At 42.9% G+C, this 17,038-nt stretch overlaps 2 protein-coding genes across 3 annotated transcripts in view; one reads left to right on the top strand and one right to left on the bottom strand.

Moving 5' to 3' along the window:
• Positions 1–17,038, bottom strand: part of LOC127636505 (cell adhesion molecule 2-like) — a 556,717-nt gene that overhangs the window by 151,686 nt on the left and 387,993 nt on the right. The gene's annotated exons all lie outside the window — the stretch shown is intronic.
• On the top strand, positions 4,941–15,936 carry LOC127636507 (CD209 antigen-like protein E). The gene is made up of 5 exons (XM_052117035.1): positions 4,941–5,245; positions 12,958–13,146; positions 13,363–13,490; positions 13,601–13,707; positions 13,819–15,936. Exons 1-5 carry the CDS (start codon positions 5,047–5,049, stop codon positions 13,961–13,963), a joined length of 768 nt encoding a protein of 255 aa, XP_051972995.1. The 5' UTR covers positions 4,941–5,046; the 3' UTR covers positions 13,964–15,936.

The raw sequence follows: 17,038 nt of genomic DNA, 5'->3' as shown, positions 1-17,038 counted from the left end.
GAGCAGAAGATACTGGAAGAGATGGAGAGAGACAGAGAGCAGACGATATTGGAAGAGCTGGAGAGAGAGAGAGAGAGAGAGAGAGAGAGAGCAGAAGATACTGGAAGAGATGGAGAGAGAGAGAGAGAGAGAGCAGAAGATACTGGAAGAGCTGGAGAGAGAGAGAGATACAGAGAGAGAGAGCAGAAGATAATGTACAGACAGAGGAAAACTTTCTGGTAAGGACAGTGCCTGAATTGGTATGACTGACAGTGATGAGAGGGCACATATTAATGGGTCAATGGCTTCACACTGACCTCTGGATGACAAATCACTACATTTAACTGATTATTATCATCATCTCATCACTATAATATTACACAGAAAGCAGCACTGAAGATCTAATGCTGATCTGTGGTTTCAGGTTTTCAGGTTTTGAGGTCTGGGGAGCCTGATGGCCCCACAAGAGAGAACTGTGCTGTATCTTATTCATCAGTATGATATGATTATCCATGCAATAATAAGTTTAAAGGGATCTGTGAGAATAGATGTGTAAAATAATACATTACATGGAATACAATGTTTTATATATAAAACAGACATCCTTGTGGGATCTTCCTTGAGTATTTTGTTGTAGCTAGCTCGTTTCTCTCCTAGACATGTTGAATGTTTACATCTGAATTCTGCTCCCAACGCAGAAACTTTGGTAGTTAAGCAACTTGAGAATGTGTGATAACTTCATCTGTTGTGTCTCTCAGCTGTGATAAACCTTAATTCTTAGGCAGTATTTCCCAGCTGCAGTCTTGTAGTATTCCGAGCGATCATGGAGTGAGAGGCAATTGTCGATGACTTCAGAGAAACTGTTTGCTGACTGGCAATGCTGACTGAAATGAACGTCTGTTCAACTCGCTCATAACACATAAACATTTTCTTTTGTCACATCCTGCTGGCTATAATCTTTAATGCCACAGGGAAAAATGAAAAGACACATATCTAGCTCTTTCACACATCTGTGCTGCTCTTACACTTTAGTTTAGAATGCCGCAAACACAAGCAGAGTGATTCAAATAGTGAAGCATCTGAGTACTCCTTTTCTACCATAAAGACTCAGAATAATGAGAATAATCATGAAATGGGGATAGAATTGTTTACATTTGCATAAACCCTGTCCTATGATTCAGCACTCAGATTCTCGTTTGAACCATCAGATCCTGACAAGCAGAGAGGCCAGTCTGATAAAATACTGAAGTCTTGTGCTGTGTTAACAGATGGATGGATTTAATATCAGTTCAGTTTTTACTACTTTTCATCTGAGATAAAGAGCTGGAATGAGAGCAGAAATAACTGTAAAGAGAGAGGAGCAGATCTGGTGATCATTAACAACAGAGAGGAACAAGTGTGTGAAAACAAAGAGAGACAGAGAACATTTGTAAATGTCTGTGTGTGTTTACAGTATCTGTTTAGCAAAGAACATATTAAACTATTCATTTTTTATGGTTCATTATTTTAGGAATTTTCTACTCACTTTACTTTTCTGAGCTTGCATTTTGTTTAGTGCCACCTCAACGTTGGTGGAATTATAGGCTGATTGTCTATAGTTTAGTTGCACCTCCTCTACTGCCATGACATCATTTTAAATGCGACACAAAACAATAAACAATAACATGACCGCAAGCTTTTAGCTATTAGCTCATTGTGCTGCATAAATCAGTTGTTGCATGGTGATTTTACAACTGTTACATGTGTTGCAGTTATATTGGCCTGGTTGTTTTAGAAGCAAGCTTTCCAGTAGCTGGTCAACTAAATAAAGTTAAGCTTTCAAGCAGAGTATAGAGTTAACATAACAAAATGTACCATCCTCCATCGTGAACTCCAGCCATGGTTGAGTTGCTTCTACAAAAGATTGCAGTTCTTGAAACAAAGTTACTTGCGGTTCTGCCACCCCTGAATGAACATACAGGAGAGTGTCACCATGGAACCCCTTAGCTTACAGCTGGTGAGTCCTGTGAATCTAGCTTTCTTCAACAGGCTATTCTGAGCCTAGATAAAGCAGTAGTATAGGTACAAAAAGTAACCGATGGAAGAAAGAGCACAAACAGATGGCATAAACAGGGAGCTATACACAAAGGTGCTCAAGACATCAGAGTGTCACAGGTATCAGATATTGCAGCATTAGCATCATGCAGTGTTAATAACATACAGTGACACAGAAGAGCCCTGTGGTCCCTCATTCTGTACAGAACTTGTAAGTTTTTAAATACATGATAACTCATTGTTCTCATAAAATGTTCTCATTAAAGTATAAAAACTGAACATTCGAATGACTTAACAGTAATGACTTAATGCTTACTTCGAGTCTTCCTGCTAGAACTATCACTTAGGCTTCCATTTCCTGGATCTACACAAACTGAAAAGCCTTTGTGTTAGTGTCACATTTGTAATCATTAGTGATAGTGTCACAGTTAACACATTCATGCTTTTTATGCATTCATATATTTTTATGCTTGGAAAAAAAAGCAGTAGGCCTATTTGTTATAACTAGCTGTTATAAATAATCTGTTAGTTAAAATAGCTAATAGCTGAACTTGTGTTCACAGATGGATGAATGTATTATCAATTCAGTTTGTACTAGGCTACATTTCCTCAATGAGAAAAGTTAATGTAACCTTTCATTGGTTTAACTTAATTTTTTTGGGTAAATGTATTGTGTGTGTGAGTGTGTGTGTGTGTGCGCGCATATGCATGTGTGCACAGATTTTGCTGGAATTGTCCTATTATATGTTATGATATAAATGTGGTATTGTTTCATCTTCTCAGGATAAAAAAACAAACAAAAAAAAAACAAAAACAAAAAGAGATGTGTACCAAAGACTAAATATAATTTAACCTTGATTGTAAGCTCTCGATTAGATTTGATTTTGATTCAATTCGGATTAATATGAATGTATTTCAGTAATAATGTCAATTCTTCTAACAGATGAAACATTCTCTTTCAGCTAATTATACAGGGGACCTTCTAACATCTTGCATTATGAAATATTAATTCTACAAACTATATTATTCATCATATTGGTTACATTTTGTCTCTCTAAAACTGTACAAATGTATTTCATCATTAAAAATGATGTCTTGAAATTGCATATATCCTATTTCATATTTATATGTTTTATTACATGTTTACAGGTATTTGCACTGATAGAGCAAGTGCTAAGTCGTTACTGTCTCTTTAAGACTACAGGCAGTTCAGCCAGTGAGTGCATATTAATGAGAGATAACGTGCACAGTTTCTTTAGCGCATCCGTGTTATGTGTTTAGAATGAATGTTTTAGAGTGAGTGTGAAGAACAGAAAGGGTATTAAAAGAGACATTATTCAATTACAAATTAGTTAAAATATCTCGATGACTAACTTTGCATAGAGTGAAAGATCAACATCGGGATTGTTCAAATGAAGATCGCAGATTCATTGATAAATCAATATATTTACCCTTCCCATATCCAGACATATTTCTTGTTAGGTTTGACATAGCAAATCAAGTACCCCCTGAAACTTGCTTGCTTACATCCGGATGGGAGTAATTGTTCTTGTGGAATGATGGCACTTTTTAAATTTGCCAAATAAAGCTGCGCATTGTGCCTAACAACATCCTTTAGCTGTGGCTATATTCACAGTAGAGCATAGCCTCTCCTTATTGCTTAACCATAGTACATTATGAACATCTTAATAGACCTGATAAACATCAAGTTTAGTGTTTTGTTATTTTGCCTGTTTTAGTTTGGATGGATATTTTTTTAATAATTTTTGGTAATACCTTGTAATTTAACAGCTTTAAAGAAACAGTTCACCCAAAGATGAGAATTCTCTCATGACTCACTCTTATGCAGTCTTAAACTCGTATTATTTGCTTAATTCTGCAGAACACAAACAATGATTTTCTGATGGAGATATAATGTGAATATATCCATACAATGCAAGCCAATGGGGTCTAAAACGTTCAAGCTCCAAAAAGAACATAAAGGTAATCCACACAACCAAAGTGGTTTAATCCATGTCTTCTAAAGGGATGCAATCCATTTTGGGTGAGAAACAGACTAACCTTCTTTACTTCTTCTATTAATCTTGACATCAGCAGTCTCATTGACACGCTTCTGAGAGACGCTCGATTGCACATGGCACATGCGCAGAGTGCCTAAAAGCGTGAGGAAGTGTAAGCAAATAAGCAAATAATGTGAACTATCCCTTTAATATTAAACAATCTTAATATACACTGTATTATAATACAATAACTACATTTGATATCTGTTTGACTTCAATGAAGCTTACATGCTATTGGGCACAGAAATAAAAGAGGAATGAACTGCATTTGCTTCCCCAAAATAATCTTCTGAGGTAATCAGTATTCTCTGCAAGATTATTTGCATTTGATAGTGAAAAAAGAAGCTGTGAAGTTGGCAAAGTACTATTTTTTAAGGGAGTGACAGTTTTCAGAGAGTATATTATGGGGTTCTTCTAGGTAATCACGTTAACCCATTTCAGACCCTGTATGCAGTCCAATAGATGTTAGTTTCCTCTGGTGATTTTTTTTAAGGTTTTTGTAATTTGGTGCCACTGAAATCACTATATATTATATTCTGCTAAGTCAGACTATGAGCATCATATCACATTACTATAAATGTTCTGAGATTGGTGGTGGCGTAGTGGGCTAAAGAAGCGGAGGCAACTGAGACTTGTCCTCCGCCACCAAGACTGAGGTGAGTAACCGCGCCATCACGAGGACCTACTAAGTAGTGGGAATTGGGCATTCCAACTTGGGAGGAAAAGGGATAAAAAAAAAAGAAAAAAAGAACAAAGACATTTTGACATTCTATGTTGAGTTCCTTTATGTAGTAAGTTCCTTTATTCATAACGTTCCACAAAGAAGTTCCTTTTTGCATAAATACTTGAAACCTTGCTGCATAGACACTCATCAAGAGTACAACAAAGTCCACCACAGGAGAGCTACAGTATTTGGTAGTTAGGTGTAAGTTATAACTTTTATGAACACTTTACATTTACACTATAAAGTTACATGGTTGTTACCATCTCGGCTGCGCTGGACATGTCTGGATATGTGGATAATACTATATATGAATGTACAATGGACACAGAAGACACAATCGAGAGTATTGCTGATATCTATGTCACTGCTGAGACTGTAAGAGATTTAAAACACAAGAAAGAGAAGGAGGACACTAAAACAACAACCATCCAATCACCTCAACAAACAGGTACTGAGTTTAATTTAAAAATGTTCCTCATAAAACATAATAGCAACAATTAGAATAATGAGCATATGAAGGCACCATAATTGCCACATTTTGGAAGGTTTTTTTGGTTGATCGAGTGTCCTAAATGATGAAGGAAAGTGATTGGTCCTGTCCCAAATGGCACCCTCCGCTCTTGTCCAGAGTGCAGACTTTGGTGACGTAAGTGTGTGCAGACTTATGGGGCTCTAGTCAGCAAGTCCATGAGGGTGCATGAGAGATGAAAGTGTGGATTTGGGATAAACTTCAAGACTTCAATCAGAGGACAAATATTTTACATTTTGTTTTAAAAAAAATAGTTTACAAATTATAATGAGGAAAAGTCATGGCATTGATAGATAGGGTAAGGAACATATTTAACTCACTATTCAATATTTGTTTTTATTAAATAATTTCAAGCAGCACACTGACAATAAAGCATTAGATCATTTAATCAAGAACCTCTAAAAAACAAAGTGCAAATAGAACTACAGCAATAAAACCCCATAGTTTGAAATCTTTTGAGAACACACAACATTATTTGGAGACATGGATGGTTACAGGCAGGTGCTTAGAACACAGTAAAATGTATAGAAAGCACACACCACCATATATTGCAAAAATAGTATTAAAATATACACAGCCACACTTCTGCGAGTAAAAAATTTAACTGCTTGTTTATCAGTAAATATAAGCAATCTTACAAGCTACAGCCATGTGCATTAAATTATTCTCTCCTGTCTTGGTATTTTAAAGACAATAATTATAAAATCCTGTTTGAAACAACAATAGCAAAGGTTTAAAGAAATAGTTCATCCAAAAATTGTGAGTTCCCTATCGAGAGGTCTCTCCTATTGCGTAAGTAGCTTACGCTATGGGACAACTTCATTTCTCGAGAAATATTGAAGTCTTTATGTAAAACGCATTGCAGCTGCACAGCAGACAGTGATGAGCGAGGCAGCTCGGTCATTGGCTGTGCTGCGGCAACTGCTCGAACCAGTGACGGGCGACTTAGAACGCAGCGACCAATGGGGCGGCGTCCGCATTCGCGCGCTCAGAGCCTGCTGAAATTAGCATATGAGGGCTATATAATGAACGTCCCGTCATGCCAGTTCTTTTAGATTTAATCTCCTTCAGCGAAGACCTTCTCTTCGCTGGATCCTCCGGATTTTTGGAGTCTTTCGCCGCCGTGGACAAGCTTAAAGCGGGAATGCTGAGAGGACGCCGGCATCTTCAGCCGCCTTCGAAGCCTTCTGCTACGCCATCCGGCGCGCATCGCATATCCTTTACTGAACAAGCGTTCGCCCTGCGACGCTTTTAAGAGTAAAAGATTTATTTTCCAGGCATTGTTTCAAATGCCTTCAGCCTGCACCTCGTGCAGAGGCCCTCTTTCCGACGGAGATCGGCACACCATCTGCACTCGCTGCCTGGGTCTGGACCACGCAGAAGCTGCACTCATTCAGGGCGGATGCTGAGCTGCGCACTCGCTTTGCCGTTTTCACCGCAAGCGAGCCGGCTGCCCCCGTGCTGCCACCTCTGTTCGAGCCGCGCAAGAAAAAGCGCCGCTCACAGAGGCTGCCAGAGCACCCCCGACTCCGGTGATGTCATGCCGGCTCAGTCCCCGCGGGCATCACCGCTACCAGATGTCTCCCGCCGCCCGGTCCATTTCGCGAGCGGACCTGCACCCCTCCAACAAAGCGGTGGGTCTCGTCTCGTTCGGCACATCAGGGGACGACGACGGAAAGGATGACAGCCTCTCTCTTGACGCTGCATCCGACGACTGGTCGGGCTCGTTCGACCCCGCGCCATCGGCATCAGCGGACACGAGCGCGGGCACCAGCATGGACTCGGAGATTGTCCGTATCCTGTCTAAGGCCGTGGAAGACCTCGGGCTCGACTGGTCTTCTCCTGAAGAACCCGCCCGCAGCCGGCTGGATGAGTGGTTCCTGCAGGGGCGCCGGCAGGCCCCCACAGAGACCCTCTCCTTTCTTCCCTGAGGTGCACGACGAGCTCACAAAGTCGTGGAAAGCCCCGCACTCGGCTCGCCTAAAGCCTTCTTTCTCTTCTTCGCTCTCCTCAGTGGACGGCCGTGACGGACGTAGCTCTGCGAGCCACAAAGGCCACTGCTCAATCCATTGGCCGGGCCATGGCTAATTTGATTTTCCTTGAGCGCCATCTGTGGCTAACGCTAACGGAGATGAAGGACGCGGATAAGGCACCCTTCCTTGACGCACCTGTCACTCCGAGCGGCCTGTTCGGACCTACGGTGAGAGATTTCACGGAGCGCTTCACTGAGGCGCGGAAGGATTCGCAAGCTATGCATCACAAAAACCGCCCCAGCAGCAGCAGCGAGGCAGGGCAGAGCCGCCCGTCTCCCAGCCGAAGAGCAGACCTGAAAAGGACGCTCGACGCCGCTCGCGTTCCGCTGGCCGAAGAAAGCCGCAGGAGCAACGAGGCCCTCGACCCAGAATCACCCTGAACACAGAGCCTCGTAAGTCTTCCTAGCAGCAGGAAGAAAGAGAGGGAGTACGCATCTCGCAAATGCCGGACCGCTCCCTCGCAAACATTTAAAACATTACCCAGTCCCCTTACAGGCGGCTGGAAATGTCTATACAGCAGTCAATGGGCCAGTCATAAAACTCGCTCACCTGCAATCAAACGCCGTTTTCACGGCGACACACAGAAATCACCAAAAGAGTCATTTTCTGCCTGTGTCACTAAGGGTTCACATGTCCACACTAAAGTGCGCATTCCCACATATCAATACTGTCCAAACAGTGCCAAACACCTCCCCAGCTCAGGCTGGATGTCTCAAAAATGTAGATTGTGTGCCTATTGTCATGTATGCACCACTACACACAAGCACTGTTCCCACAGTTATAAACACTTCCCCAGTAAAAACGGGAAGTGCTATAAGTGTAGCGTGTGTGCCTGCCGTATTGCACGCACCCCTACACACAGCTACCCACACAGTTTCAAACAGCTATGCCGCAAACATCACAGATGCAATGCGCGAGCTAAGAAACTCCCCGCTAAATCGCGGAAAGCTTGATGAATGTGGTGCGGCGTGCCCATAATGATGAATGCACCCCACTTCAAAACACTGTTCATACAGTTTCAAGCACCTCTCCGACTCATGCTGTGAGCATTTCGAAATAGCGCATGTGCCTGTACTCTCACACGCACCTCTGCACTCGGCACTCAATACGGCTGCTCAGCGCGCACCTGCGCCTCTGAGAGCCGTAGATTCTGTGTTAGCACAAAGCGATTTGCCGGCGGGGCCCATACGTCACTGCGACATGCCCCCAGCCGGCATTCAGCCCATATCTGTGCGAGCAGAAGCCTGGGAAAAAATCCCCGACATGCCGAAATGGGTTTTGAACATAATAAAACACGGATACTCACTTCAATTCGCTCGCAGACCACCCCGCTTTTCAGCGGTGGTCGAGACGAAAGTGAGGAAAGATGTGTCACATGTTCTACGCACCGAGGTGCTCAAACTGATAGAGAAGGGCGCTATAGAAACTGTTCCTCCCTGTTTGAGCGAGGCGGGTTTTTACAGCCACTATTTTCTCGTCCCGAAAAAGGACGGTGGCCTTCGCCCCATCCTGGATCTCAGACATCTGAACAAAGCGTTAATGATTCGCTCGTTCAAAATGTTAACAACCAAACATATCCTCGCGCAAGTTCGCCCGGGGATTGGTTTCTATCAGTGGATTTGAAAGACGCTTACTTTCACATCCCGATAGCGCCTCACCACAGGCCCTTTCTGAGATTCGCTTTGAGGGACAGTCATACCAGTACACAGTACTACCATTCGGCCTATCATTGGCCCCCGTACATTCACGAAATGTATGGACGCGGCACTTTCCCCTGAGACAGCGGGAGTGCGGATACTGAATTACCTCGACGATTGGCTAATCATAGCACAATCAGAGGTTCAGTTAATGACACACAGATCTTGGACTATCAGCCATTTACAATGCCTGGGTCTGAGAATAAATTTTGCAAAGAGCGTGCTATCCCCCAGCCAGAATATTTATTTTCTGGGAATAGTGCTAGACTCAGTGCAGATGACAGCACGCCTCTCATCAGAGCGCGCGCTCTCTATTCGACGCCTTGCAACATCGTTCAGAACGGGCGCGCACGCCCCCGTCAAACGATTTCAGAGAATGCTCTGTCTCATGGCCTCGGCATCAGCTGTACTCCAGCTAGAATTGTTGCACATGCGTCCTCTCCAGTGACGCTCGGGCCACTTTTTGATCAGAGCGAATCACGGCTGTATAAAAGCCCTGACGCCCTTGAAAGCCATAAACTGGTATCAAACCGGCGTGAGTCTGGGCGTGAATACGCAGAGAAAAATGATCATGACAGATGCCTCCAAAATAGGATGGGGGGCCCTTTACGAGGGCAGGCCTGTTTCCGGCTTTTGGTCAAACCCGGAAAAGCGCCTACACATAAATTGTATGGAAATGAAAGCGGTCGCCTTGGCTCTCAGAGCCCTGCTTCCGTACCTGCAAAACGAACACGTCCTGGTCCGAACGGACAACATGATGGTAGTTTCGTATATAAATCGCCAAGATGGACTGCACTCTATGGCCAGGGAGCTCATCCTATGGTCACAACACCACCTGCGCTCGCTAAGGGCAGCGCACGTGCCAGGCGTCCTGAACCAAGGAGCGGACATGCTATCCAGAGACAAAGTTCTCCCAGGAGAATAGTCTCTCCACCCTCTGACGGTTCAGTGGTTATGGCGAACCTTTGGCGAGGCAGAAGTCGACATCTTCGCCTCCAAGGAAAACGCGCACTGCCCTCTCTTCTTCTCAAAAAGCATGGACGCGCTCGCCCAAGTTTGGCCGAGCCGCCCCTTGTATGCTTTTCCCCCGATCGCGATGCTGCCTCAGGTCATCAGTCGGATCAGGGAGGTGAAATGTGCAGTGCTCCTGGTAGCCCCACTCTGGAAAAACCAGACGTGGTTTCCAGAGCTGGTACAGATGATGCAATCTGCCCCATGGCCGATTCCGCTGAGGCAAGACCTCCTCGGACAGGCCAGCGGGATGATTCTTCATCCCCGCCCGATCTGTGGGCCCTCCATGCATGGCCCCTCAACGGGTTCCGAGAACCTCCCCAGTGGAGTTCTGAAAACCATTACTGAGGCGCGAGCCCCTCTACGAGCGCTTGTATGCCCAAAAGTGGAAAGTGTTCAGTGACTGGTGTGATACCAAGAGCTTGAACCCCAAAGCGTCGCGAGATACCAAGTGTACTCGCCTTTTTGCAGGAGCTGCTGGAGGCGGGCCGCACACCCTCCACGCTCAAAGTCTATGTGGCTGCCATAGCGGCGTCACACAATCCTGATAAAGGACATTCATTAAAAAAAACCGATCTGATCGTTCGTTTCCTAAGAGGCGCTAGGAGGATGAACCCTCCTCGCCCACCTTCGGTGCCGATCTGGGACCTGGCCACGGTCCTGGACGCACTCAAAGGTGCCCCGTTCGAACCTCTCCGAACCGTGCACCTCAAGCAGGTCTCGCTCAAAACCACGCTCTTGCTGGCACTCACTTCAGTTAAAAGAGTGAGCGACCTGCACACGCTGTCATCAAGCGCTGCTTGCCTGGAATTTGGACCTAACGACTGCAGAGTTGTCCTTAGGCCAAAGCACGGGTATATTCCTAAGGTGCTCTCTACACCCTTCAGAGCACAGGTGATATCTCTGGCAGCACTATCGTCCTCAGCAGACAAAGGTGATGCAAATTTACTCTGCCCGGTCAGGGCGCTCAGAGTATATTTGGAACGTTCTGCCCTGTTCAGACAGACGGAACAATTATTCGTATGCAAACTAAGGGTCTCGCTGTCTCAAAGCAACGAATATCGCACTGGATAGTGGATGCTATAGCGCTAGCTTAAGGAGCCAAGGGCCTTCAATGCCCCTTAGGCGTCAGAGCTCACTCTATGAGGAACATGGCCTCATAGTGGGCATGGTCGATTGGGATACCCATTGAAGATATTTGTGCGGCGGCAGGCTGGGCCTCGCCTTCAACATTTATCAGGTTTTATAACCTACAGGTCCCCTCACTGCATTCCAACATTCTATCAGTCTGACTGTGGAATGAACTGGAGTATGTATATGCTGGGCATCATCTCCTCCCTTATAAGGTCCGTCTCTGACCGACTTAGAGGGTTTATTATGCGTACCAGTACACAAAAGCTCAGTACATGAGATATGTGCTTGTGTTTGTACAAGGAGCACCCCACCTTGAAGGCAAGGGCGCCCTGTCATACCCCACTATATAGCTCGCCGCTGGCCGGCTCGTGGAATATCACTTTGCTTTAAGGCTCAGGCACCTGCCTCTGGCTTTATAGAGCGAAGTCAGCACGCATGGCGTTTTACATGGTGTTCCCAAAGCGTAAGCTACTTACGCAATAGGAGAGACCTCTCGATAGGGAACGACTCGGTTACTAACGTAACCTCGGTTCCCTGAGAGGAGGGAACGACTATTGCGTAAGCTGCCGTGTCTGTGCTTGGTCAGTTCGCTTCAGTCGATTGAACCTAAAAGAACTGGCATGACGGGACGTTCATTATATAGCCCTCATATTCTAATTTCAGCAGGCTCTGGGCGCTGAATGCGGACGCGCCCCCATTGGTCGCGCGTTCTAAGTCGCCCGTCACTGGTTCGAGCAGTTGCCGCAGCACAGCCAATGACCGAGCTGCCTCGCTCATCACTGTCTGCTGTGCAGCTGCAATGCGTTTTACATAAAGACTTCAATATTTCTCGAGAAACTGAGTTTTCCCATAGCGTAAGCTACTTACGCAATAGTCGTTCCCTCCTCTCAGGGAACCGAGGTTACGTTAGTAACCGAGTCGTTTCATTCTTCATCAAAGCAGAATTTAACCTTACCAATGAGCTTACATCATCCCTCTCATGAGCGTGCCTCATAGAGATGTATGGAAGCGAACAAGTATACAAGTATTGTTTTATTTCTAAAAATAATCATATGGAGTCATATGGATTATTTTGATGCACCTTAGATATGCATTTTGGACCGTCAAAAAACAAATGGAGCACATTCACTTTAATTGTTTAAAGGAGGAGGCCTGAAATGAAATCCTAAAAATCTTAAATTCTGTTTTGATGAAGAAAAAAAGATACATCTTGGATGGCCTGAGCATAAGTAAATTATCAGCATATTTTCATTTTTGGGTGAACTATTCCTTTAATGTTAGGTTACTTACTTTTATGAATTTAAAACTTCCCCAAGTAAAACTATTCAATAAACTGAACAGGAGTAAATCCATATCTCTTGAAAATTAAATAAAACAAAGTTTTGAACCAGTTCTACACATCAGACTTAAGTGATACTATATACACACGATAAGCAAGTTGGCCGTGGACAACCAGTAAAAAAAAAAAAAGATTATTAACATCTATTAATCCGCGATTGACCGCCTCGTCCACCATGTTTTTCCTCCAGCTCGGAAACTCCAGTCCGCTGTGATTGGTTGAGAGGATCAGTAGGGGTGACTGTTGGGTAAAAGACTGCTGTGGAGCCTGCACAGATGCGAACTAAATTTTCAAATGGGACACTCTACAGTCTTGTGGACTTTGCGATAAAGCGCAAATGAAGGCCACTAGACCGCAAGTCCACATCAAGTGTGCCATTTGGGTCAGGGCCATTGTATTAAGGTTTGTTACCCTTAGGAAGTGACCCTGTCAAGAAGAGGAGCTCCAAAGCAGCTACAGTGTGTTTGGGGCTGCTGTGTGTTCTTCTGCTGACTGCAATCATAGTGCTGTGTGTCATGTATACACTCAAGAATGACAATCTGACTAAAGAGCGAGACCAGCTTAAACGACAGAAAAATGAATTCCAGAAGAGTCTTGGTAAAGTGGGTAAGTTTCTTAACTCAAGTAACACAAATTGAAAATAATAAATTAATTAAGGGATGAATTATTAAATAAAGATAGCAGTGGATGTCTTTTTGAAAAGGCTATTCTTGATCTACAAAAATGTTCAATTTTAAAACATATGCACAATGTGATACAAATAAGTTTAATTCAGTGTGGATAGTAAAAAAGGGCTAATAGCTGAACTGGCTGTGTTTCCAGATGGATGGATTTACTATCAATCCAGTTTTTACTACATTTCCTCTGAGGAGAAGAATTGGAGTGAAAGCAGAAGATACTGTACAGAGAGAGGAGCAGATCTGGTGATCATTAACAACACAAAGGAACAAGTAAGTGAAAAAAAGAGAGACAGAGAAAGCCTGAAGAGTCTGTAATGTGTGAGTGTATGTTTGTTCAGCATTGAAGATAATTTTCATTTGTTCCTGGTTCATTCTTCAAGGAGTTTGTTGTGAACATTACTGTTGGTAGCAAAATCTGGATTGGTCTGACTGACATTGATGAAGAGGGCACATGGAAATGGGTCGATGGCAGCATACCGACCTCTGTGTGAGAAACCACTACATTAATCTGATTATTATCCTATAAATTATTCTCACAGTCAGTTTCATATCACACAGAAAGCAGCACTGGAGATCTTATGCAGATCTGTTGTTTCAGGTTCTGGAGGGATACGGAGCCCGGTGGCAATTCTGGAGAGAACTGTGCTCTTATTGATTCATCAAAGTGGGCTGACTATCCATGTGATTCTGAGTATGATAAATGGATCTGTGAGAAGAGCTTTGCAAAAGAGCTCATTACATAAAATACATCTTTCTTTATGAATGGATAGAAAATGTACTCTCATGCCTGTGCTTGTCATCAGTTTGACTACATGTTGATATAAGACACACTATAGAAGATCTGTGCAGTTCTTGTGTATGTGTATTTAGCCATTTTCTTCAAGTTTTCCGATAGGACAGTTATTTCTTTTTAAAGCAGCTCGTAGCTGCGGGTCGCTCAAAATAAACACAGGATAGTGCCACAGAGACACAGTTTTGAGAAAATTAACATATGAACGGCTTACTAATAGTTGTCTCTGCATAAAACGTTGGGAAAAAAAGATAAAAAAGTTGGGATAGAAGGATGCATTTTAACACTGAAAAAGTTATATACTATAATCAAAAAAGCAATGTACATTTAAAAAAACTCTACTTACATAATGTCTAGATAAATCAACTCAAAACTGTGATTTATTTGGTTTCAGATGACATATAAGGTTTGAGTAAGTCAAACTGTCAGAAGTTCTATATGGCCATGTACACAGATAAGTTCAGGAGCAAGGGTGTAAAGTAACGAATTACAAATACTCACGTTACTGTAATTAACTACTTGTCCCCAAGAATTATACTTTTTTAAGTAGTTTAAATTTTTTATACTTTTACTTGTGTATATTTTAAGTGCTTTAACTGTAATTTTACTGAGCTATTTTCCCACCATCTGTGTTCGCTACTTTCCTGTCCTGATTTTATTTTCATCTATTAACATGATTGGCTTGGGAGAGTCTCGTGACTTCAATCAAACCGAATCACAAAAAAAATGGCAGCTGCAGATCGGCGCCAACTGTGGAGAATTCCTCAAGCACAGTTTACAGCTGAACATAACTGGCCACACCTGAAAGGGTTTTTCACTGTGAAAAAGGCCAATTGCTTGACTGTGTCATGTGAGTTAAACTTCCTCAAGTCAGATATCAGCATTAATCCAGTCTCTAATTTGAATAAATATATCAAGGTAAATTTCATATTTCTGCTTAATAATACTAGCTGTAATTTATCTATCTATCACTGAGATTATTTGGCTGCTGTGAGAGATTAATGCAATGTTATCAACAGGGCTGGGCAATAAAAATATCTAGATGTTTATCTGAAAAAATAGAGATGTCCTCGATCAAACTTTTGAGTAGTTTTCTATATTTAGCCTACATTCTACATCTAGAACAGGGGTGTTCATTACATCAATCATGATAGCAAGAGCACCACTGTTTGGTTGATCTAGATGATATATAAAAGATTTACTTTTTATTTCCTGACGTCTGTAGCTGCGCACTGTTTGATTGACAGGCGGCTGTCACGAACCCCGCTCCTCTGCCCCATCCCCGCTTCCTCGAGCACACACACGCGCTCCCCTTCGTCCAGCTCACGCGCACGCTCGGCTTCACCGAGCACACACACGCACTCCGCGAGCGTACTCGCTCGCTTCCCGCTCCCTCGCTCCGCCCCCTCGAGCTTCCTCACTCGTTTTGCTCCCTCGGGCTTCCACGCCCGTTTTGCTCGCTCGAGCTTGCACGCTCGTTTTTGCTCCTACGAGCTCACATGCTCGTACACTATCTCCCCCCTCGGGCTCACATGCCCGCTCCCATTCGCCAGAACATTATGTACACCTGCACTCGCGTCATCTGCACTCCTGTTCATTGCATACACCTGCACTCGTCCCTATCACCTGTCATTGTTTACACCTGCACTCGTCTCTATAAATATCACAGCACATTCGTCTCCCGCTTGTTGGTTATTGTATTTAGTTTCCCGTGTCTTTGCCCCCCGCTAGTCTCGTCTAGTTTTGATCTCCTCTTGTCTTCCTCTTAGCTTGCCAGCTCCCCTTGTTCCCCTGTCTTTTGCTCCCACTAGTCTCGTCATTTTCATCTACTGATTCCCCGGCTTCGACCTCACGCTCCCTTTGACTACTCTTCACTGGATTTGCCCTTTTTGTGTACTTTGCACGCTTTTGTTCTAATAAAGCTGTTTGACTTCGACATTGTGACTGTCTCTTCTTGTGCGGGTCACAGCGGCTAATATTTGAGAGCTATTGCGTTTGCGCCTAAATGATCAAATACACTTTATAATTCCACCAATGCCCATCTTGGTGAGGATTTAATGTAAATGCAGTTGTTTATGTCTAAAGTGAATTTAAACAGTGGGACAAAAAGCGTATTTGTATCAAAATGTTGAACTTGAAGTGTACATGTAACTGAATTTAGCACTGTCTAGTAGGCTACTGTATGTCATATAAAGGTTATTAATCAAACAAAAATAACAAGGAAATGAGATAACCACTCACTACATTTGGCTGAATAACTTGAGCAGATTTAAAAGTATTAATGTAATAGAAAAAAAAGTGACATTTTTAATAATAATATTTTTTGAAAATAATGTTAGTATTTTAATAATACTGACCCCTGATGTAGAGAGTGAGTTAATTGGTATAATAAATACCAGGAAAGTAGAGATGATAAAATTATTTATAATTATGCTTAGCCTTTATAAAGATCAACATTTGTAGAGCAATAATTCGGCAGAACTTTCCACCAGTCACAAACTTCAGAACATTGTGCATCATGCATGAGAATGAGAACACAGACTAAATCTAGACTAAATCAATGTGGAACATTGTATCTCAAAAAGAAGGACAATGTGGCCCCCCATGTGCTACTTAAAGACACAATTCACGCAAAAATTTAAATTCTCACATCATTTACTCACTCTCATGCCATCTGTCTATGACTTTCTTTCTTCAGAACACAAATAATTTTTTTTAGAAGAATATTTCAGCTCTGTAGGTCCATTCAATGAAAGTGAAGGGGAGCCAAACTTTTGATGCAAAAAAGCACATAAAAGCAGTATAAAAGTAATACATACAACTCCAGTGGTTTAATCCATAACTTCAGAATTTATATGACAGGTGCAGGTGAGAAACAGATAAATATTTAAGTAAATCTTTGCTAGAAATTCTTCTCTCTGCCCAGCAGGAGGCAATATGCATGAAGAATGTGAATCACCAAAAACACAATACATTTACATTTATGCATTTGGAAGATGCTTTTATTCAAAGCGACTTACAGTGCACT

Source organism: Xyrauchen texanus, chromosome 44 (genome assembly GCF_025860055.1).
Source record: "Xyrauchen texanus isolate HMW12.3.18 chromosome 44, RBS_HiC_50CHRs, whole genome shotgun sequence".
Classification (NCBI taxonomy): Eukaryota; Metazoa; Chordata; class Actinopteri; order Cypriniformes; family Catostomidae; genus Xyrauchen; species Xyrauchen texanus.
The sequence above is the reverse complement of the archived record's forward strand: the minus strand, read 5'-3'. Positions and strand labels throughout refer to the sequence as shown.

Coding starts and splice junctions, on each gene's coding strand:
- LOC127636507 (XM_052117035.1), top strand. CDS start 5,047: ATGGTTGTTACCATCTCGGCTGCGCTGGACATGTCTGGATATGTGGAT. Junction 13,147..13,362: donor GAAGAGTCTTGGTAAAGTGG/GTAAGTTTCTTA, acceptor CTGTGTTTCCAG/ATGGATGGATTTACTATCAA. Junction 13,491..13,600: donor TTAACAACACAAAGGAACAA/GTAAGTGAAAAA, acceptor TCATTCTTCAAG/GAGTTTGTTGTGAACATTAC.